The 22,720-nt window shown below is 58.4% G+C and overlaps 1 protein-coding gene across 1 annotated transcript; it reads right to left on the bottom strand.

Annotated features, from left to right (window-relative positions):
* Window positions 1-622: 622 nt before the first annotated feature.
* Window positions 623-20,815, bottom strand: Krt80 (keratin 80). The gene is made up of 9 exons (XM_055627264.1): window positions 20,400-20,815; window positions 15,292-15,500; window positions 10,692-10,752; window positions 10,300-10,395; window positions 4,491-4,655; window positions 3,919-4,044; window positions 3,274-3,494; window positions 2,470-2,525; window positions 623-2,350 (listed from the first exon to the last, which is right to left on the bottom strand). The coding sequence occupies exons 1-9, from the start codon at window positions 20,697-20,699 to the stop codon at window positions 2,226-2,228; spliced, it is 1,359 nt and encodes a 452-aa protein (XP_055483239.1). The 5' UTR covers window positions 20,700-20,815; the 3' UTR covers window positions 623-2,225.
* Between the last annotated feature and the right edge of the window lie 1,905 nt (window positions 20,816-22,720).

Genomic DNA, 22,720 nt, shown 5'->3' with positions numbered 1-22,720 from the left:
CCTCCTGTGTAGGCCACGAGGCTCGGCCACTAGTCTGCCCACTGAGCCATCTCCCTGCCCCTTGGAGATGGTTCTCCATCCTTATTTTTTGTCTTGAATTGGACTTGGCAGGATTAGGTCTGCTCCATCCAAGTGTACTCTGGGAAGAAGGAACCCTGCTGCCAGCTGGGGAATCCCCCGTTTGTGTCTGCTGAGGAGGCCCATGTGGTACCTGGATGTGTGGGTGCTGGGGATGCAGACCCACATTATGCCAGTCTCCTGCCAGTCTCCTGGCAGCAGGAAACGGTGGGGGAACTTCTGCATCTATTCCCCATTGGTCTGAAGTTACAGCTCCCTACAACTACAGAGCCTGTCACGCCCCGAGGTCAGCCTGGGATGACTGTGTGCCACCACACCACCCTGAGGGGGAGATTAAAATTAGACACTCAAGCGAGGAATGGGGGCAAATACCTGTAATTACAGCCCTCTGGGAGACCAAGGCAGAAGAACAGAGAGTTCAGGGCATCCTTGTCTGTAGGAGTTTGAGGCCAGCTTGGGCTACCCAAAATCCTGTCTCCAACACACTCAAAACAAAATGAAGCAAACACCCAACATATAAAAATCAATGCCCGGCAGCTCTAACTATGATGAATCTCAATACTTTATTCACCTTGCCCAAGTCAGCCAGGTGGCTGGAATGAGTTCTCTAAAATCCTGATAGTATGCACAGCACTGGTCATGCAGAAACAGGAAGGGGAGCAATAAGTTAAAAGCCACATAAGTTATGAAAAAATAATATATACTTCCTATATTTCATGTCCCCACTGAGGATTTGCTCCCTTGGAAACGGATAAATAGCCTGAGAGAAAGCAGCAAAGAGCACCTGCTTTGAGTATATTGTGGGTCCCTCTGGCCCAGGAGACTCCCTGCAGGCTTGGAGGGCCAGGGGCCTTGCTGGACACCTTGTCCTGGAGGCTGAGATGAAGGGATGAGAGACAGGCTAGGAGAGGAGGTGAGGCAGGAGCCAGGACATGGATGTCAGGGGAGGAAAGGGAGGGGAGAAGGAGGCTGGTGGGATGGGGAGGCTGGCACCACTGTGCCCCTGCAGACCCCAGAGGTGAGAGCCAGGGAAGAGTACAGGACTCTCTGGCTAAGTCAGATCCCCTTGGTGGATGCAGGATGGCTCTCGGGTTGGATCCTGTGAAGCCCCCATTGGGGCTTCCTGGACCTACTTAAGGGTTAAGAAGCTTCTGGATCTTTCCATGCTTAGCCTTCTTCATGGCCCACCAGAGGCAGGGGAGTAAGCTCAGAGGAAGGGAGGAACTGGAGGGGGGAGGACTGGGAAGATTTGGCCCACTGTGTGGGATGTCCTAGATCCTTGGCCCTGGGGTAGAACAGACAGAGGTCCTAGGAAGTGGGATTTGGGGAAATGGGTGTGTCTGGTAGGGTAGGCTCTGGGGCTCTAGGCCCGCTGCACCAAAATCAAGGGACGAGGCTGGAGAGACCTGGGCTGGAGGCAGAGCTCAGACTGCAGGATGGTGGCACAGCCCAGAATGGCAGGGAGGTGGAGGCAAGGCCTGGAGTCAGGCTGCCGTCTCTGGGCTCTCCTCCGGGGTGTTGGCCATGGCCAGAATACCCCTGGAGCGCAGTTATGACTGATACCTTAGTCCCTAGTGAGGGTGTGTGCAGGCCTCTGGGCCACTCCGAGGCTCAGGCTCTGTCACATCAGGCCTTTCCTCTCTTGTCCCCAATACTGTCAGGTGTCTGGGAAGCCTCAGGGCAGGGAACCCAGGGTGCCCCAGTCCCCAGGAGCTCCGGGTGTGGGACAGAACCCACGTGTGTCCTCAGCTCAGACTACGGCTAGACAAGATGCCAGTCTCGGCTCTGAGGTAGAGGCGAGGCCGAGGCAGAAGTCAGGGCAAGCGATGGGCAGAAGTCAAGTACCTTGTCAGGGCTGTGGGAAGGGCAGCTTCAGAGGGGCGAGCGAGGAGGCGACGGACCCCAGGTTCCCCTTACACACCAGGACAGCCTGCGGCCAGGAGGCTGGGAGTGGCGAGTGAGACACAGATGCAGAACAGAGCTGGCCATGCCCCTGCTGTTGCTGACCATCCGGAGAAACAGTCTCAGCTGGAGCCCATCTCTCTCTGTTCATTGTCTCCCCTCCCAACCTAGAGGCTCCAGGCCGCGTTCTCGAGTTTAGCTTAAGTCCCTCTGGCTGCGCGGCAGTGGCCTGAGGCTCTGGGGCCTTACTCTGAGGCCTCTGACTCCTGGGAGAGGTACTTCTCTGACATTTCGGTGATTTTGATCACAGGACCTCTGCGGGTCTTCTTCTTCCGGGAGGGGGTCTTAGAGAGGCCAGACTTGGAGGCAGCTACAGGGGACACAAGGGTGAGGGACTGAAGGGGCTGGAGCAACGGAAGCCACGTAAGGATGCCTTCGGGGCTCCCGTCCCCACATCCCTGCCGTGGGTCTCCGGGCATGTGGACTTACTGGTTCTGCTTCGGGATTGCACGGCGCTGACCACGGTGGCTGAAGGTAGGTCCATCCTGCGGGAGGGGGAGGCAGGGTGTGACGGGAACCTGGGATTTGAACCCCGTTAGGATGGGGGCTGCAGTCTGTGGTTGTCCTGTCATGCGACCCTGGCTAGCCAGCTGTCCTTGTCTCTGGAGTTCCTAGGGGGTAGGGGGCTGAGGAAGCATGACTGTCCTGCTTCTGGCTCCTCAGACGGTGTGAGGGTGGGAGGGGAGGAGAGTCTCGGTGTGTGAGACCCAAACCTGGACTTTAGATAAGCCAGGATGCCCGCTCTGCCTTTCTCCCAGGGTCTGCTCCAGATGGACTCAGTCCATGCATGCTGAACATGCCTGAGCAGTTAAAAACAACAACCCGGAGATAGCCACCTTGAACTTAAAAAAAACCTTGTGTGTGTGTGTGTGCGTGTGTGTGTGTGCGTGTGTGTGTGTGCGCGCGTGCGCATGCACCCGTGTGTCACAGAGTGCATGTGAGGTTCAGATAACAGGTGGGAACTGGTTCTCCCCTTCCACCGTGTGGATTGCGGGGATGGGGAGCTCCGCATTGAGCAATCTCTCTGGTCAGATTCAGCTGGCTTCCCCACCACCAGCGAGCCATGTTTATCATTAGCCCATTTTCCTGCCGGGCAAACTGGCCGTAGGAACTAGGTCTCAGTTCCGGACAGTGTCCGGCTGGATTGCAGGCTGGACAGGCGGCTGGCTTTAGCCTCGCCCCTCGCCCCGCCCCGCCCTCCGCCCCGCTCTCCGCCCCTTTCCCTTTCCTCACCGGCTCTCTTCCCCTTCCACCAGCTTGTGGTAGGTGGCGATCTCGATGTCCAGCGCCAGCTTGACGTTCATGAGCTCCTGGTACTCGCGCAGCTGCCGCGCCATGTCCTGCTTGGCTTTCTGCAGGGCGGCCTCCAGCTGGGCCAGCTTGTCCTTGGCGTCCTGGAAGGCCAGCTCGCCTTGCTCCTCCGCCACCTTGATGTTCTCCTCCAGTTTCAGGCACTGCAGCCAAGGGAAGGGGGCGTGGTTGGGAGAGGTAGCTAAGCAACGGCATTTCTAGGCGTGGCGATGGCTTGCAATGGACTTAGAGGGTGTTTGAGTAGGGCAGGAAGTCCCGCGAGCCCACATTCCTCCCATTCTGCGTGATTGGGCTTGGGCAGGGCCCAGGGCCCCGTCGTGCATGGTGGTGGGGGCCTTTCTGATGTCCCGGTAGCTCCGGGCACTCTACAGAGGCTGTTCCTGTGCAGAACTCGCGTCCCTCACGGCCACCATAGCCACGCTCCTCTCCATTTGGTGGATGAGGAAACTGAGGCCAGAGGCACCAATAGCCACGCTCAGGCCCCTTGGCCGGGTCTTGCGTGTACTCGGCCTGTCTGAGTGTCTCCTGGTCCCTACGGCCCCTCAGGCCCTTCAGAGGTTTTCTCACGTGGCTCTTGACGGAGAGGATCTGAGAACGAAGCTTCTGGATGTGCACATTGAGGTCGGCGATCTCGCAGCGGCTGCTTTGGAGGCTGTTCCCGAACTCCGCCGAGCGGGCGGCTCGCTCCTCAAGCTGAAGGGGTGGGAAGGGGACGGAAAGATGGTTGTAGTCCCTCAACACCCCCAGCCTCACCTCTGCAGTCCGCTCCCACCTCCCTCTCCAGCCCCACAAGCTGCCCTGGGTAAGCCACGCCCATGCCCGCTGCGGTGCTGGCAACTCTGTGCCCTGTGGGAAGGGCCACACAGCTTCCTGCCACGGCTGCCCACGGCTGCCCACGGCTGCCCACGGCTCCCCACGGCTCCTCACGGCTGCCCGCGGCTCCCCACGGCTCTCCACGGCTGCCCACAGCTCCCAGGGTCCTGCAGGAGTGGCTCTCACTCTTTCCGAGCTGTCTGTGGCTGAATGCTGCAACCCTCCCTACATCTACCACTCCTCAGAGAAACTCAGGTCAGAGCTGCCACCATGTTTCTCCCTGCAGGTCAGCCCCCACCTGCCCTCCCTGCGTGTCAGCCCCTGACCTGGCTCCGTGTGTAGGCTTCCGCCTCCTCTAGGCTCCGGGCGGCGATGGCGTCGTACTGGGCCTTCACCTCCTCCACGATGCCGCTCAGGTCGATGCGGCAGCGGTTGTCCAGGTCCACGCTCACCGACACATCCCTCACTTGGGCTGTAAGGTCTTTCAGCTCCTGGGCAGCACAGAGGTAGGAGGCTCAGGGCTGCCGAGGAGGACCCCCGGTCCCTCAGGCACACAGGATCTCCTTGACTCCTCAGGTGGAGACTGTTCTCCCTTTGTGCATGTGTGCGTGCGTATGTGTGTGTCTGTCTGTCTGTGTGGCTTTCATACTCACGCCCCCACCCCCTCCTGGCTGGTGCTGAGGTGGGGCTCGGCAGCCTCCTTGGCCGTCTGTCGCCCTCCGTCTTCTCACTGGGCCTGGCAGGGTCCCCTTCACCCGTGGTCACCCGTTGGTGAGCAGAGAGAATGAAGGATGAGGCTAGCCAGGGTGGGGCTGGAGGCTGGCGAATCCTTGGGGAACGGTACAAACTGCTGTGGTCATCTTCCCTAGATCCCTCTGGAAGTGTAACGGCCTCCTCCCCCAGGCCATGCTCCGGGCCCAGCAGTGCGGCGTGGTGTGCTGGGACAGGACAGTTTCCTCTTCCCTGATCGTGGGGTGAGGCTGTTACCCTGGGGGCCAGGGGAGCTGAGCTTTCTGGTGTCTTTGTAGTGCCAGGCCAACTTCCTACTGTCCCGGCCAGCTTTCCCACGGGAAGGCTCCGGGTGGGAACAGGGGATCTCAGGGGCTGCAGAGTGTTGCACAAGCCTGGGCCGCTTCCTCTGGAGGTGCTGAACAACAACCCAGGCCTTGGGGGGCCTCCAGGGTGGAGGAGCCAGAGTGTGTCAACAGAAGATGGCTGCCAGCGTGCCTCAGAGAGGTGAGTCAGCTGGCCACGGGGCCAGGCAGGGAGCCAGCAGAGGTGGCGGTGTGTGGCTGCGGCTCGCTCTGGAGGTCGGGCCTGGATGCTGCCTGGCCTGATATCCACAGACCCCGTCTCCTGTTTCAGGCACCACTTTCCAGCGGTGTCTCTGGTTGCGGTCCACCTCATTGCCTCTTAAAACTCAATGGTCAGGCAGGACCCCAACAGTGGCTGGAAGTCGGTGCGAACCACGAGAAGTCTTCAGCTGTCTACTTCATGAAAACGCAGAGTCCCCCAGGATCTGAGTTTTATCCTGCGCTGATGAACAGTGCACCCTGCCATTTGTCCCCGGCCCCCTGTGAGCTGGCCCTCAGAGCCGGAACCCTGCTCAGGCCCTGGGCTCAGCTGGTTCCCTCATGGCCATATACATTGACCCTCGTCACTTTTGGGGATCCCCTCCCTAATTCATCGTTAGGCCTAGAGAACTCTCCGTGGTGTCTGACAGGGCCTGGAACTTCCTACTGGTGTCTTGAATTCTGGAGTGTAGCTTCAGAGCTAGGGTGGTGTCGTGGGCCGTGCGGACAGCGGACCGCACCTTTCCTGTTTGCTTGCCTACAGTCTTGACCGCCGGCACCTCCTGGGAAAGGAAGCTCGGGTTCTACAAGTATTCGAGAGCCCCTGTCTAGCTCAGGGAAGGAAGCTCAGGTCCTGCCTGCCTGGCTCGGAGCCCAGTCGCGGTGGGGATCTTTGACTGGTCCTCAGATGAATTGAATAAATCTACATCTCTGGGCAAAGGCGGGCTGCCGGCTCCGACTGGACTCGGGCCACACTGTCACCAGCAACGTTGCCCGCTGTAACGAGCACCTGCTAGGACAGGTTTAGAGGTGTGATTCTGGGGACCCGCTGGGAGTGTGTGGAGATCAGTGAATGAGGCTATAGCCCCACACTCCACAAGCTCAGGTCTGATGTGGCGTCTGGCCTAGGAAAGTCCAGGGCCCAGCCACGAGCTGCCACAAAGGACAGGCCTTCCCTGTTGGGGCCAGAGGACGGCCAGCCACCCTGTACCCTTTCTGAAAAGAAGCAGGGGGCGGGAGCGAGAGGAGCAGAAGCAGAGGTGGTGCACAGAGCAGCTGCATGCCTGTCCAGACTCGCCGGCCCCGCCGGGAGTGAGGGGATAACAATGCGCCCTTGTGTGTGCGGTGCCACCAAGGGACGGGCCCCCGACACCCGGAGTTGGCAAGAGCCGCACCACAGAACAGTTCAGCTCCCTAGGGAGCCTCAGCTGGAGGAGGCTGCGGTGTGTAAGTCACGTGTTTCCCTCGGGGCCCTGAGGAGACTCTCCGGGGGTGACGGGGGGTCTCTTGGTAAGTCTGCTCACTGTCTTGTAAACACGACCACCTTGGATTCACTAGACAACACGGACCAAGGTCTCAAGCCCTCTGAGCCTCTGGGCCCCATCTGTAAAGCGGGTGCCAGACAGAGCTTGTCAGTGTTCTCTCCACGGAAGACATCATTCTAAGCGCTTTACATCTGCGGAGAAATAAGCTCTGGGATGGAGCGGTGGCCGAGTGGGCAAGAGGGTTGCTAGGCAAGCACGAGGACCCTGGTTCGAATCCCTAGGACCCACGTAAAGCTGGGCTCCCTAGTGAGTGTCTATAACCCTAAAGCGTTTGAGATGGGAGGCAGAGACAAGGGTATCCCCAGCAGACTGAGGGCCGGCTAGACGGTCACACTCAGCCCTGAACAACAAAGTAGAGAGCCTGTCTCAAACAAGGAAAGGTGAGAACTGACACCAGAGGCTGTCATCTGACTGTCACAGCTCACAGGCGCTCGCTCGCGCTCGCTCGCGCTCGGCTCGGGGAGGTTAAAGCAGCCTGCTCCGGTTCCCACAGCTACTGAGCCAGATTTTAAATCTTAGTTAAGGGTTTTCATCGTTATTGGAATGGTGAGCACTGGCTGAGAGTTAGTGTGGAGAGCAGTTAGCACAGAGGCTGTGGGCTGACTCTGCCCAGAGCTTCCTGGAACCTGGTGTGGCGGGCAGCATTGCGGCTGGATGCTGACCAGTGGGTACCACCCAGCCGTCTGGGAGAGGCCCCACAATGTGCTCCCTGGTGTTGAAGAGGGGGGAGGGCTCCCCGTTTCCTGGGACATCCACAGGGCATAGATCTATATACTTCAAGGCTTTTCTGATCGGACCCAAGGTTGAAAACCAAGTACCCATCCTGGGTGGGGGGGGGGGGGGGGGAGGCCTACCCACAGTTCAGTGTGTCTTCCTGTCACAGAGAGAGCTGTGGCCTGCTCTGTTCAGGAAGGGAGCCGCTCACACCAGTGGCCTTGGGGCACAGGGCTATGACTCATCTGACTGAGGTGTGAGCTACTGTGTGTGTAAAATGTGCTCCAGACTTGAAATTTCTTGAGTGTCCATTTTGTTTTATGCAGCCCTGTCTGGCCTGTGTGAAGGAGGGCCTTGAACTCTTGGTCTTGCCTTTCTCTCCTGAGTGCTGGGACTGTAGGTGCGACCTACCACGCCTGACTCTGAATGTTTAAAAAGAGAAAGAAAAGTGAAATAGTCCGCTAGTATTTACACTGGTTACAAATTAAACCCCTCATGTTTTGGGTGTATTGGGGTAAGGGAAATATGTCATCATAATTCTGTCTCCCTTTCTGGGGAGGGCAGGGCTGGAGGTCAGGGTTAGGGTCTCCTGATGGAGGGGAGACACCTACCAGAAAGCTACAGCCCAGCCCAGTTTCTTGTTTTGAAACATGGCTTCTAGGACATGCCTGCACGGCTTGGGTTTTGTTTTCTGTAGGCAGAGCTGTCTTAGGGGCTCGCCGGCATCTTTCTGACAAAAGGTCAGTGTTACCTTCTCAGGGACAAGGGGTTCATGGAGTGGATCATAAAGCCCAGCTAACTGTCTACCTGGCGGCTTGCAAAAGTGGCAGAAGCCGCTTGAGCTGCCCGCTGTGGCCACCCATCTGTTGAGCGTCCGGCCAGATGCAGACGGGGTAAAAGTTTCCCCAGCCACAGCGTGGTGGGAGGATTGCTGTCTACAGTAGTGTAAGAAGCTTTACAATGGGGGGGAGGTGCCCAGGTCACTCAAAGGTGCATCAGGTGATCTGGGCAGCTGCTGGAGCCTTGCACCGGATGACCAGGGGTGCTGTGGGGGTCTGAAGAAGTGTGGTCCCCACAGCCTCATATATTTGAAGGCTTAGTCATCAGGGAGTGGCACTATTGGAGAAGGATTAGGGGGTGTGGCCTAGTTGTAGGTGTGGCCTTGTTGGAGGAGGTATGCCGCTGGGGATGGGCTTTGAGGTGTTAAACGCTCATACAAGGCCCAGTTCTCTCTCTCTCTCTCTCTCTCTCTCTCTGCCTGCTGGTCAGGATGTAAAGCTCTTAGCTACTTCTCCAGTACCATGTGTACCATCATGCCACCATGCTCCCTGCCATGGGCTAACCTCTGAAACTGTCAGCAAGCCCCTAGTTAAACGCTTTCTCTTATAAGACTTTCTTTGATCATAGTGTCTCCTCATACCAGGCTGCTACTGTTACTCTCCTCAACTTACAAATGTGGAAACTGAGGCACAGGGAGGAGACAAAGCTCAGTCAAAGTTACAGAGATGATAAAAGGGGAGGAGTTAAAACCGAGCCCAAGAGCTGTGGCTCCACATGGATGGAGCTCACAGGCCTGGCTATTGAGATGGGGCCAAAAGCCTCTTTAGGCACACAGTCTTTGGCAATGCTTGGGTCTGTTGGGGATGGCCAGCCTCCTTCTGCCTGGGTCTCAGCTGCAGGGCCTTCACCTTGGCTTAGGGCTCTGAGCTTGCCAGGCATTGGTGAGCATAGTGGAGCAGAGAATCTGAAGCACTGCCCCTCTGTTGCCCATATGGCACACACAAAGCCAAGAGGAGCTTGGGCAGAGCAGCCAGCCTGCGAGTGTGGAGCCCAGGGCAGCGCACAGGGTGTGGCCCAGCTGTGGAGGGCTGCCAGGCGGTGTGGCTAGCTGTAAGCTCGCCTTCCTACTGCCCCTGAGGGTGGGAGTTCTCTCTGCTCTGCTCCATCCCACAGCCACAAATGGCTGTCAGTCCCATAGGGGTCCTGGGATGCTGAGCTTGCTGGAAGAGAGGCCTGAGCTCCTTCTTAGGCTGGGAAGACATGCTCAGAAGTCTGTGGGTCCCAGAACTCTGCATGGACTGTGGCAGTGACACTGGCCTCTGCTCCAGCCTTGACTTCATTGCTATGGCTTGGCACCAGCTGTTGGCAGCACACGGGCTCTGGGGCCTGTCAACCCCAGCCATGGCTCTCTTACTCCTTGTTTGTGAAAGGCTACCCCTGTACCGCCCCGCCCCCTGAGACGGGTGACATGAAGAGAGTGAGAGAGGCTGTGGTAGGATGCCCAGGAGGGCACAGTGTTCCTGGAGAGCCAGGTCTTGAGTTCCCCAGGCTCAGCCGAGGACCTCAGAGATAGATGGGCCTATGTTCTGGAAGCTTCTCTGTCTACATTTACCACCTCATTTAAGATTGGGCTGAGCCACCATGAATCTTCCCATCTTAGCCAAGAGGTGGGGGGTGGCGCTGTCCATCAGAGGCAGAAGTGCCGTGGACCCAGATGGAGCTCAGCCCAAGTAGGGATGTATCACACAAGGACCGTCGTACTGACTCTTGCATTTGTTCTGTTCGCTAGCACCCTAACACGCATAAAGGTGGCTCTCTCAAATCGAGTGACTTTTGGGACCCTGCCCCTGTGTCATGAACTGTGTGGCTAAGGGAAGTGTAAGGATCGTTGGCACCCGGAGAGGAGTGCACTTGGGAAGCCGTAATGTCACCAGCTGGAAATGGTGAGTGTTAAACATTCAATGATCCCCACTTGTGTCCCTCGCCTCTGAAGAGTGAGCTCCATGAGGCCCTTCTTTTCTCACCTGCTCATAGACCGTTCTCATTAGCTCCATGAAGCTCTGCAGGCCTTTTAGCTTGGTTTCCAGTTCAGTTCGTCGGAGACACTCAGCATCCAGGTCCTGGAGTTGGGAGTGGAGGTGGGAGATGGAGGCTAAAAGGCCAGGGCTCGGGGCAGGAGTTAGGTGGGACGGTTTCTGGGGAGGGGACGATACCCAAGCCTGCAGAAAGGGGCAGCCTGGCGCTTGGCCTTTCTTTCTGTTGGTGCTGCAGCTCAGGTGCCTGAGAGCTTTGCTTAGGCATCAGGGAAAGTGGGACAATGCTGGGACAAGGGCAGAGGACCATGGCAGAGGACCATGGTGGAGGATTGTGGGAGAGGGCCATGATGGAGGGCCATTTTGGAGGGGCTGGTGGTTACCTTCTTCAGCTGGACAAAGGTGAACTCTAGGTCTGTGCGCTTGGAGATCTCGTCCTCATACCTGTGGGGAGAGGCATACCTCAGCAACATTGTGGAGCTTGGGGTGTGGCTAACTGTTCTGTGAGGGGTCCAAGTCTCTGCTAGACCTCTCCGTGCTTTGTGGCGGTTGGAGGGGGTGGCCCTTCTGGACGTGGTGGCACACACCTATAGTTCTAGCACGTGGGAGGCAGAGACAAGAGTCTACAAGCTGGAGGCCAACCTGGACTGTCAGTTCTAGGCTATCCAGGGCTACATAATGGGGCCTTGTCTTAAAACAAAAAACAAAACAAAATCGAACAGGAAGCCTTGGTTCTTCCTTCAGTGGACACAAGCTCGGGTCTTGTGAGACACACCCTTCCCTGGGACCTCCCGGCGGTGGCTGCCCGCTTCCTGGCTCTACTGCATAGTCATCTGGGAAGCCTTCTTGACTGTCAGCTCTTTCACGGTGACTCCTTCACCTGCCCACCCCCGGAATCACAAGTGTGTGGCCAGGCCTGTGGTCTTTCCTCTCCTAGCATCCTGCTCATTCCTGTTGTTAAACCTGAGACTCTGGAGGAGAAAAGACCAAATCCACGGTTGTCCAATTGAAACAAACTGTATTTTGGGGTGTATATTGGAGTGTGCCTCGGACTGGCCAGCCAGCAGTCTCACCCCAAGTCAGAGAGAGCAGCCTGTGCTGGCCTCTTGGAGTCCCCTTTATGGGAGAGACAAAGTGTTCACAGGGGAGAGAGTTGGCTGTTACACGTTGTTAGAAAGATAGTGAAAGGGAAGGAGCAAGGGTAAGGATTACATCATGTGACTGGGGTGGAAAGCAGTTTGCATCAGATCTAAGGAACAGGAACCTATTCCTAATTAGAAACAGAAACCTTAACTTGCAAGGAATTAACTGCAAACAGAACCCTTAGCTTGCAAGGCATTTTGTTCCTATTTTGGTTTCACGCTCTCTTCCCTGCAGCCCGTTCTTGCTCCTTGGCTCTGCTAGAAAGTGGGCACCATCTTATTCTGGAACCTCCAAAGGGGGGCAGGGATAGGGCCCTCCGTGCGCTCGGCTCAGCACGCTTAGTGGCAACTTGTTTCTCCTGTCCTCCATTACCTCCTGTTTGTAAGGCCGTACGTGCAGTCTGTCCTGCTGCGGGGACAGATACATGGCCTGTGGAGGGCACTCTACAAAGCCTCACTTTTCCCGGTTGCTTGCTGCCTCAGTCAGGCTCTGCTGAATGGGGGCAGGACCCTTTGCTCCATCACTTTATCCTCTTCTCTTTAAGACACCCTTTGGTCTTGGCCCCAAAGGGTGGCTGGCATCTGCCGTCAAGGACAGCCCTGGGGGACGGGCATGGAAGTGGGTTAGTTTCTTCTCTTCTCTCCAGGAATGCCTGACTCAGGGCTCTAATTACAGGTGCCTACCTGCCCCAATCTCTGACCTCCCAGCAGGGCAATGGCACGGTGGCCCTGCCACATGACTGGGCCCACATCTGCAGTGGAGTGGACCTAAGCGTGGCAGGGTTCACAGGGGGACCAGGCTCTCTAAATCTCTGGGTTTGAGCTGCACTTGGCCATTCCTTGTCTTCTGGGTGTCTGTGAAGGTCTCTGAGGGTCATGGTGGGGCTGGACAGGGGCTATGCATCAGGGAGAATAAAATGGGTCAGAAGTCCTGACTACACATGTGTGTGTTTATGCGTGTGCAACAGGTATCATGGGCCTCCTTCTCCGTGCTCCCCAACACCCTCTCTCTTGGGGTCTTACGTGACAGTGAGAGGCACAGGCGCTCCAAGTGCTAGCTGCCTTTCTGAGTAGCCGCCCACTTGATTACATCACTCGTGTGTGGACTCTGCTGTGACAATGGAAATGTCACGAGGACTCAAAGTGTGCTGTAGTTCTGCCACCCATGCCCGCATGAACCCTGCTATACCACACCACGCCTCTGGAGAGTGGGGCTGGCTCTCTGAGCGTCGTTCCCGGCCGTCAGGGTCACCTACGAGGGCATGCCTCTCTCACTGGAGTCTGGGAGCCCCGGTGAAATTCCCCTGCCTTGGGGCTGAAGGCAATGAGTCCCTCGTCCTGCTGCCCTCTAAATGCAGGTAGCTGGTCAGCACCCATCTTTCCTCTGGGTAGTGGAACCTGCCAACCTTGGGGAGGATCTGGATGGACCCCTGGGTGCCAGGCCCTTTCTGCCCTTTCCATCCTCTGGGCATCCTTGTCTGCTTCCCCTTTGGATAACCATGCCATCCCATCTCTGCCATTGTCCTACTAGTTCTTAATCGCTTAGAGACACCTCCTTGGTGGCTGTGTCCCCTGAGAAAGCTTAGAAGGATCCTGGTCCTGGCCGAGGCCCATGGAGCTGCCTACCCTGTGAATGGGGCTTTCACTGTGGATGAGGAACCTGTGCCTCCTGGGTGTTTCAGGCAGATCTGCCAGGTAGAGACCCACTAGGGACCTAGTAAACATGTATCAGGACTTTGATGGCAGCCAAATGCTCCCCCCCCCCCAGTAGGGAAGAGCACTGGGACACTTGGGGCTAGAGGCCCTCCTCATTGTGGCCTCCAGGTGGGCCAATGCCTGAGCCCTAGGCTGATGGTCCATCAGGAGGTCTGAGGCTTAGCGCTGGGTTCCAGTCTGGGGCTGGCGCCCAGTCTCCCTGAAGCTCCTGCTACTGGCTCCCAGCTTTTGTGTGAGGTGGAAGAAGCCCTTCCTCAAAGGCAGCCTGCCTCAGTCTGCCCCAGCCTGCTGTCTGATGCTCAGCCAGACTCGGCCCCCGCTCACCCCTCAGCCACACGCTTCTGTTCGGCAGCCACCTCGTGTGGCTCTCCGCCATGCCCGAGTTGGCTGGCTGAGCCCGGGAGTGTCGCTTCCCCTCGCTGGGCCTCTGCTTTGTTTTCAGTAAGTGGGAGAGTTAGGCCAGGCAGACCTGGGGCTCTTGGGTTCCCCATGCTTGGAAGCCTCCATCCCACTGCAGCTCAGGTAGTGCCTATTTCCCGTCCCACTTCCAGTCTGCTACCAGCCTGCCAGCCACCAGCTCCTGAACCTGTCACAGCTGCCACCCCACTTGTTTATTTCTGGGAGCAAGACTGAGCTCATCACCCTGCAGAGGCGAGGCACGGCCGGCCCCTCCCTGCCAGGGCTCCACCCCACACTGCCAGCTGCCTGAAGACCCCAAACTCCTGACACCCTTCTGTAAGACTGACTATCAACTTCCCCTCCCCAGAGAAGAGAGAGAAGCCTGAATGGCCAGGCAGACAGGAAGTGGGTCAGGGTCCAGGTGACAGCAAGCAGCCGGGCCTGAGAGGGATTCAGCTGCAGGTGCCCTGGCCTGCCATGCTTCCGTGGCCACTGAGGGTGACATTTTTGCTTAGTAGGCCTTGCCTTGAGCCTCCTCTGAGGCTGTCAGACCTATCAGGGACCAGTGAAACGGGCTGAAGCTCCTGGGGAACACGTGCTGGGCAGGCCCGCGTGATCACACGCCCGTGTGGGTTTCCGAGGACTTGGGAAGCTCTCTGGGGGAGGTGGCCTCCACAGCGTTCCTCAGCTCAGGAGCCTGGATTCCCAGGCAAGCTGGCCTACTCTCTGCTCTGCCTGGCTGCTCCTGGAATGCTGGTCCTGCCTCTGACTGATGGTCTGTGGGCCACACTGCAGGACGAGGGCCTGAGGAGGGACCCAGGGGCATGAGCTACTTCTCTGCTCAGCCTCAGCTGCCTTGTCTGGGAGGGCTTGTCCACTGCTTGATCTTAGAGAGGGCCACCCCTTCCCTGGGCCTCCCAGGTGCTTATTCTGCCTTCCTCGGCTGGCTAGCTCGGCGTAGCCAGTTTTTTTTTTTTTTTGGCAGCGCTACCATTCTTGGGGACAGGAAAGTCACTGCCAGGTACCAACCTGAACTCTCAGGTTTTTCCTCATGGCAACTGAGGTTACTGTCAGTCACCTTGTTCTCACACTCAGGAGGGAACAGTGACCAGTCAGTGGGCTATGCTTGCCTGAAGCCACAAATCTAGGGCCTGTGACTACTGGGCGGCGCTTGCCCACTTTCTGTCCACCTGCCTGTCTATCCCTCTGTCTCAGTAGCTGTAAAAGCATCATGTTCCCCTCATCTTCCTGCTACCGTGAGGCCTAGCAGCACGCTCTAACAGGGTCTGCTGCTTTACCAAGGTAAGCCCTGACTGTCGCCTGCCTGCTCTTAGGGTTTCCCTCTTAGTGCCAAGGCCAAGCTCAACACGCAGGGCGCGTTGCAGAGCTCAGCGCTTATGCTACAAGCAGGAGGTCCCATCCCAGGGCAGTACGCAGGCGCTGGCATGTATGCAGGCTCAGGAAGGGCTGCTGCAGCCAGGCCTGTGTCAGGCCAGCACCCAGGGCTTAGCTCTAAGCCTGTGTGGCCGAAGCTTGGCGGACCGTCAGGGCCACTGCAGGAGGTCCACCCATACCTGCAGTATCTACAGTGGTGCCCGTGATGTTCTCAAGAGTTGTGTCTAGAGAAGACCGATGCTCCTCCCTCCAGCTTGGGGGCACCCCTCCGGAGTTCAGCCTGGTCCCCGCGCTCAGCCTCAGCCCCTGGTTCTCGGCGGGTGAGGCCTACCTGATGCGAAACTCCTCCACTTTCTCCAGCACCTGCGACAGGCTGGCCTCCAGCTGTCCCCGCTCCTGGCCCACTTTGCGCAGCTCCTCCTGCAGCTGGCCCTGGAAGGCCTCGTAGTGGTGGCTGAGGTCGAAGGTAGCCGACCCCTGGCCCTGCAGGAAGCTCCAGCGGGTTTCCAGCAGCTGGTTGCGCTGCTCCAGAGCTTGTACCTGCAAGAGCAGGAGGGAGCTGAGTAGGTCGGCAGGTGCCACACTGGGTTCCCTGGGCAGGCTGGGGGACCCCGAGGAGGGACTCCCCGGGACAGAGCAGCTCATCTGCACGCGTTCCCGCGCTCCGAGCGCTGTGCAGAGCCACCTCCGGCTCTTGGCTGTTGCATTGGAGATGCTGAGATAAGGGCAGGATGGAGGTGGAGACAAGAGACAGAGGCTTCCTGGCCTGGGCAGGGCCTTCGGTAAGCTAGGGGAGCAGGGCGTGGAACTCTGGCCTGTCGCAGGCTAATGCGAGAGCCCGAAATAGGAGCACGGGAGATGTAGGGGGTCCTACCTGCCTCTCCTCCACCGCAAGCCTGATCGCATCTGGCCTTGAAACCCAGACAGGCAGGCTTACTTGGCATTTTAGTATTAACCCTCCCGACAGACCCAGGGTTGCAGATGCTTTGAGCCTCAGTTTCCCCAGCTGGAAGCTGAGGTGGATAACACCGCCTGTCTGAAACGGCTGTGTGTGGGGGAGGGGCAAAAGGTGGGAATGAGCTCGGGAGAGCTGCAGCTGCCAATGCGTGTGAGGTGCCAACTGTGCACCGACTGGTTCCAAGTGCTTCGTGTTCCAACTCCTTTGAGGCAACACCCTGTGGAGTGGGAATTGCTATCAGCACAGTTTCCAGAGGGGGCCAGCACCCGGCCCACAGAGCTGTAAGAACGATAGCAGGCAGCAGAGCCAGACCCGGCACCTGGGATTTTGTTTGTTTGCTTGTTCTGGGACAGGCTGGCCTCAAGCTCGTTATGTAGCTGAGGACGACCTTGGATTTCCGTTTCTCCTACGTCTACTGCTGAGACCACAGCTCTTGCTTCATGCAGCGCCGGGGTTCAGATCTGGACCCTGCTGCATGCCAGGCAAGCACTCTGCCCACCGAGCTGTGCCCCCAGCCTGCACTGAGGTCATGTACTGCTGAAGTGTGCCTCCTGGGGCCTGGGCCTGGGCCTGGGGCCCTTCGGAAGAGGGCTTTTCCCCAGGCAGGGTCAGAGTGGGCTTGAGGATAAGGACGGAGGGGGCTCTAAACCCTGCAGGTTTCCCCAAGCTTTGACCCCTTCCCCCATTGCTTGGATCTATGGAGGCACCTACAACCCCTGGACCACAGCTCGGCCCCAGAAGGCTGCCTGGTTCTCTTCTCGCCTCCGTTCCCACTGGACTGCGCCCCAGCACAATGGAGACTTCCTGGTTTGTCCTCCCCTTGCCTGTCCTCCTGAGTATCCTCTGCCTTCCTCCGCTGCGTGTCTCCTCCCAGTCACCCCTGAAGGATGTCCACAGACTGAGTCAGGACCCCCCCCCAGCTTCTCACGCGTCCTCCCAGTCAGCTCGGGAGCCCTGGGTGGCCACAGCGGTGAGGGCTGACGGCAGGAGGCTGCTCTGACCTTGAGGATGTGGTGCTAACTGGATGCTGGTATGCCGAAAGTGCTGGCCTTACTCCCAGGACCACAGCCCGAAAGCTGCCACAAGCCTTTGGCACCTTTTTTTTTTTTTTTTCCTGGTAGGGAGGAGGGCAGGAGCATTGGGTAGAGGCACGGACTATGACGCTGGTGAGCAGCATTCCCCTGCCTCACACCCATCTCTCTGGGAAGTTCCGCTTGACACTGCCTTAAACCTGGGCCACAATCAAACAGGTTCCGTCGGGCTGGAGGTGAGGAGGGTTCTTGCCTTGCTTTGTGTGCGTGTGTGAGGGAGGCTGTGGGGGAGTATCGGCTCACCCCACCTTCTCTGCATTTTGACAAGCAGGAGTCCATGTTTACACTGAGGGTGCCTCCACCCACGGGCAACAGGAAAGCCTTCACCAGGAAGTTCTCTCGGTCTACCCTCCGCGCTCTACGCTTCGGCACTGTTCCGTCAGGGAGATGCTGTGAATTGGGCCAACCAGCACAGCTGGAGGGCACTGGGCCCTTGGGGGAACCAAGGGTATACCTTCTGTCTCCCACCAGCTTTGGGGAGTCTCTTGTCTCAGTGGGTGGGGATGAGAAGTCATCTTTAGCCATGGCCTGCTGAAGGCAGAAAGGCTCCTCCCTATGGAAACAAAGGCCTAGGGAGGGCCAGTAATCCCAGCTCCCAAGAGGAGCCAGTGCAACCTCCTCCAGCCAGTCCCCCTGCCCTGTGGGGCACAGTGGCAGCACTGCAGGTCCCTGCCCTATGGGGGCACAGTGGCAGCTATGGGGGGCTCCTTTCCAGGGCAAATTCCTGGTTTGTCTGTCTCCTCACTGTACAAAAAAGGAAACAGGCTGGGAGCTGCAGGGAGCCAGGTCTGGCTGAACAGGCCTTATAGTGTGAGATTTTTTTCACAGAGGTTGCCGAGTCTCCTTTTGGCTGGAGCTGGGGTGCGCCTTGTGGAGGGCCTGACCACTGTCTGCAGGTAGACATTTGACAGGGGTCCCCACTGTGCCAGGAAGGTGCCAAGTCCCAGTGGAGGAGCAGGGACCCACAGGAAACCGGGCCTGTGTCTGATGACAGCAGTCCTGAGGACAGGGATGCTGAGACCTTCAGAACTGCGTGTCCTGCCCTCATGTCCAGCTGTCCTCTGCCCTTGGGCTGTCCTTCCTCAGCGCCCCATCACCTAGGCTGTCTTCATGTTGGAAATCCCCCTGCAGCGAACCTCTCCAGCCTTCCTCGTCCTTCCCTGTGCCTGTGGCCTTGTCAGTCTCCCCCTGCCAGGGACACAGGATGGCTGTAGAGCAGAGCCCCAGAATCTGAGGCACAGAGAGGGCAAGCCATTTACTTAAGGAAACAGCCTATCACTGAAGGGAACACCATCGTGGCCTCTGGGGGATCAGCTCCCTTCCCTTCCCTTCCACACACACTGTTTCTCAGGGCAGCAGAGGGCCCTGAGTGGGGAGAGGAGTGGAGCACTCCTCCCTGCTCTCTGCTCAGAGCCCCAGCCTTGCCCTGGGCCTGGAATCCATCTCCCAAGCCTTCCCTGCCTGCACCTCTCTCTGAAGCCTCGGTTGCACCCCTCCCCATGAGCCCCTCCCCACCTTCCCCTTGCTCTCCAGGCCTCGGGTGTGTGTGGGGGGTATCAAGGTCCGGGAGCTGGCCGCACCAGGCCTGTTTACTCCGTTCTTAGCAAAGGATCAGAAAGCCTGCACTATCTGGTAGATGTGTTCTCACTGCTTTTCAAAAACCATCCCATTTGATTGACAGGCCCAAAGAGGCTCAGCAACCCACCTGAGGTCACACAGGTGGGGAGCCCAGGATTTAAACTCAGTCATAGGCTTCTGAGGCTTCTTTGAGCGGCTGCCCATCTCCTGGGGCCGCAGGGTCTCCAGAGGCCTGGACCCACAGCTCCCTGCACCCTACAGCAAGCGCACCCGTCTCAAGGCCACCTCTGAGAGCTGGAGGTTTGAGTCCTGCTAAGGCCCTTCATGGGCCTGAACCCAAGACCCCAGCTGTGCTGGCTCCTTCCCTGGGCGCACACCCACGATTCCCACCCCGTGCCCAGGGCAGTGGCTCAGCGTGACATCAGCATTGGCATTTGTTCGACGGAGAAAAGCCACCCATGGGAGCCAAATTACATAGTTCAGTGCAGCACTCCTTTTAAGGGATTAGCCAGACTTGTCAAGGAGGCGCCTCTGCAGGGCCTACCTCCCCGGCCACCCGTTCCATGGTGCAGCCGGGCTGGGGGAAGGGTTGCTTGCCCCTCCCCCAGTCTGGGCACTTTGGATGTAAGTGAGGAGATACTGAGCTAGTCAGAGGCTGGGGAGAAAGACACGGTTCTGCTGAGACTCAAACAGGTCCTTCTCTCTCGTGCAGACTTGAGTTCACGCCTCAGCTGTGTCGGCAGTTGGCTGTGTGACTGCGGGCCGGGCACCTAGCCTCTCTGGTCCTATTACCCCATGTGTACGGCTGGGAAACCAACAGTGGTGATGTTGGTGCCGACCGACAGCCTGCTCGCTAAGTTCCTGTGGGGTTCACACAGGCCCCCGTGTGACACTCTCTCCTCTCTACCTCTCTGTACGCCCTGCCTCTCAGCACCCCCAGAAATGTGCAAGGGTATGCAGAGTTAGAAACCCAGAGGTAGATGAAGCTGGGTCTCTGCCTCCTCAGAGGCGAGGCAGGCACTTTCCCTTTCCTGCGCAATGGACATGAAACACCTCTCTTTCCAGTGGAGGGGACCGGAGGTGCCTGTGGTGTCCGGCCCGCCAGCATGCAGTATAGCCAGTGCGGCTGTGACTCAGGAGGAAGCTGAAGGTTGAGTGGGCACAGCTTTGGCAGACAGACAGGACTTCCTGAAGCCCTCGCTAGCTGCAGGCAGTGAGTCTAGGAAGCGTGGGGGCTAGGCGGCTGGGGCCCTGGTGCTTCCACCTAGGTGAGTGCAGAGCGCCCCAGCTGTTGGCTGCTGGCTGGACTCTCACATAGTCCTCTGCATTCCTTTCTCCTGACGAGCCAAAGCTGCTCTTTCCTCACCCAGCCTCCGTGGCAGCCTCAGTCCTGCCCCACACGCCCCTTTGGACCTGCTGGCAGCAGTGGTTCTATGGATGAATGGGGAAGGCCAGCTGGGCAGCCTGGGGGGAGATGCTTCCAGGCTGGCCCGCTTGGGGTCAGGAGGGCATTTTAGCAGTGTCTTCCATCCACCTGCCCGGGCAGAGGCCAGTAGGTCACACCTCTATGCCCCCCCAGCACTTCCTTGACTGCTGGGGGGGCACACTGGCTTCCCCACCCCCAAGCCAGGTGCCATGCCCTTATCCAGATTTCCCTCAGAGTGCATCCTGGGTTCCTTTCTCCCAAGACACCAGTGTGGCATAGAATTTCCCATTCTGCCTCCTGCGGGTTTAGCCGTGCCACCTCCCCATTGGCCGTCAGCAGGGGCGGGGCTGCCCTTCTGTTTTGGAGCCCTGTCCCACTCAGCTCACCTTGCCGATGAGGGAGGCAAATTTGTCATTGAGGACCTTCATCTCCTCCTTCTCTTGGTTCTTCTGCTGTTGGACAGCTGGGTCCACCTTGAGGTCCAGAGGTACCAGCAGGCTGGGGTTCACAGTCACCTTGGGGATGCCGCCCGCTGGCCTGCAGCTTGTGAGGCTTCGAGAGCTGAAGCCAGGCCCAGGGAGCCCACAGCTGCCCCATCCTGAGGTCCCAGGCTGGGGACTGCCTGCACGGGTCACCTCACAGCCGCTGAGGCTGCTGAAGCCAACGACGCAGGAGCGGTAGGCCATGGTGGCCCCCCTGGGCCTGGGAGCCGGAGGGCCTACCAGCGAGCGAGGGAGCTTCGGAGTTGGTGGCTGGCCGCTGCCTCCTGTCACCTCCAGGGCCGGCTGGGGACTGAGGCGCAAACACCTGTTGCATGGTGTTCATTAGCTGCAGGAGGGCGGGACTCAACCTCAAGCCAGACCAACCTGTTAGTTAGACAGTGTGGCCCCGCCCCTCCCCCGTACCCCAGCTTTCTGCCTGCCCTACAGGGCATCTTCCTTGCTCAAGGGGCTTGTCACAGTCCCCTACAAGAGGGAACCTGACTGAGGAGGGGCCCTTCGGCTGGGCTGGCTCCCTGGGGCAGGGTGGTCAGTGCCAAGAAGGCCGAGTTCCAGAGGAAAGAGCAGGGAGAAGGCCAGGCAGCCAAGCACATACCTGAGGGCTGACGTATCTGGGCTCGAAAACTTCTGGAAAAGATGAGGCAAGTGTGGCCCCGAGCTCCAAGGGCAAGGTGACTGCCTGGCACCGTGCCAGGCTGGCAAGGAAAACAGCTCCTGTATTATTTATTTATTTTCCACCTGAGTGTCCCCTGCCCATTTCCCATTTCCCCCTTCCTCCTCACCTTCGCTCCCTTATCAAGGACCTGCGGAGTGCGCCGCACTGACTCAAAGGCTGCAGGAACCCATGGTCAAGGCCAAGAGCACTTGGTTCTGGAAACGTGACGTTGGACTGGAGTCAGCTTGACTGTTCCCTCTGGGATAATCTCGTCTATGTGGCTAGACTTCTACCCTCATCTGGAAAACGGCTACAAGTTTTAGTTGCCAGTAGTATGGTGGAGGACTCCAAGGAGCTGGCCTGGGTTCAGAGTCCCCTGAGGTGCTGAGGTGGTCTCTAATTGGGCAAAGTTCTGCCCCTGGGTGTCACTCCCCCTGCCTTCTCCCTCAGCTTCTTCCTCCCTTCCCATTCCTCCTCCCTGGCTGCTCACACACCCTCTACCATCCTCACAGGAAGTCCGGTGCAGAAACAGGCGTCAAGGGACCCAAGGAGCTTCCAGAAACCACAGAGGACCTCAGCCCAGGGCTCGGCCAGGGCCTGCTCTCCTGGGCCCTCTTCTTACCCACCCTGCCAGGCCGACACAGAGAAGTGCTCAGCCCCTGTGGAGACCAAGGCAGGCAGAAGTCTTGATGGGGCATGCTTAATGGGCCGCACCACCACAGCTGCCTGGGGGCCAGGCCCAGTTCCCACTCACGGGCACTTCTGCTCCTCCTGGTCAGCACCATGAGTCCTGACCCTGGGTTCCAGAATCTGCCGTACCTGACGTGGTCCCCAGGGCAGCATTTGCCCTACTTCTGCCCCACGCTGTGTACCCTGCTCAGCAGCCTGGTGTGCCTGGCATGGCTGCCCCAGCCTCCCACCGTCTTCCCTTGGCCTGGCATCTGAATGGCATGTGGTCAGATCTAGTGTCATACCCTTCCTGGTCGCCCCGAATGCTCTGAGGGCGCAGCCGATGGCATCTGGTCTCGGTATGGCCTGAATGTTCTCTCATTCCTCACCACAGCCTCCATTTGAGGAACACCATCCTCAAATGAACTCACCATCCTCGGTACCGAGGGTGGGGTGTCTGGTGAGCCTGGTCTCAGGGGACTGGCTGTCCACGGTGACGCTGGATGCCTCGGGAGGGCAGGGGACCAAACACGAAACTGGTTTTGTCTCCTTATTGTTGGTCTCAGTCAGGTCAGTTCCCTCTTGACACCCACTTCAGCCTGTCACTTCCTTTCTGACAGCTTCTGGAGAAGCCCCTGAGCTGGGGCAGGCCACAGTCACTTGTCCCTCCCGGCTGACATCGAGGGGTTTGGCCGTGGGGCTTTCCTTGGGGGTGTTCCTGCCTCCCTAGGAGAATGGAGGGCACGGTGGTGATGGGATGAGACATGGGGCCATCCGGTGCCTCCTCTCAGCTTCCCACTCTCTTTGGGTGCCATCTCTAGAGGTATTTTTTGCTGTCACAGCTGTGATTGCCAAACAGGAACAGCAGAAAAACAAAACAAAA

The sequence above is a fragment of the Psammomys obesus genome, unplaced genomic scaffold (assembly GCF_907164565.1).
Source record: "Psammomys obesus unplaced genomic scaffold, mPsaObe1.curated_primary_1811, whole genome shotgun sequence".
Lineage (NCBI taxonomy): Eukaryota > Metazoa > Chordata > Mammalia > Rodentia > Muridae > Psammomys > Psammomys obesus.
Note: the sequence above shows the minus strand (reverse complement) of the source record. Positions and strands in the feature narration are given on the sequence as shown.

Excerpts from the sequence above, each read along its gene's own strand:
- Krt80 (XM_055627264.1), bottom strand. The coding sequence starts at position 20,699 with ATGGCCTACCGCTCCTGCGTCGTTGGCTTCAGCAGCCTCAGCGGCTGT. Across the intron at positions 10,396-10,691 it reads CCTTTGTCCAGCTGAAGAAG|GACCTGGATGCTGAGTGTCT; the intron begins GTAACCACCAGC and ends TCCCAACTCCAG. Across the intron at positions 4,045-4,490 it reads AAGCCTACACACGGAGCCAG|CTTGAGGAGCGAGCCGCCCG; the intron begins GTCAGGGGCTGA and ends CCACCCCTTCAG.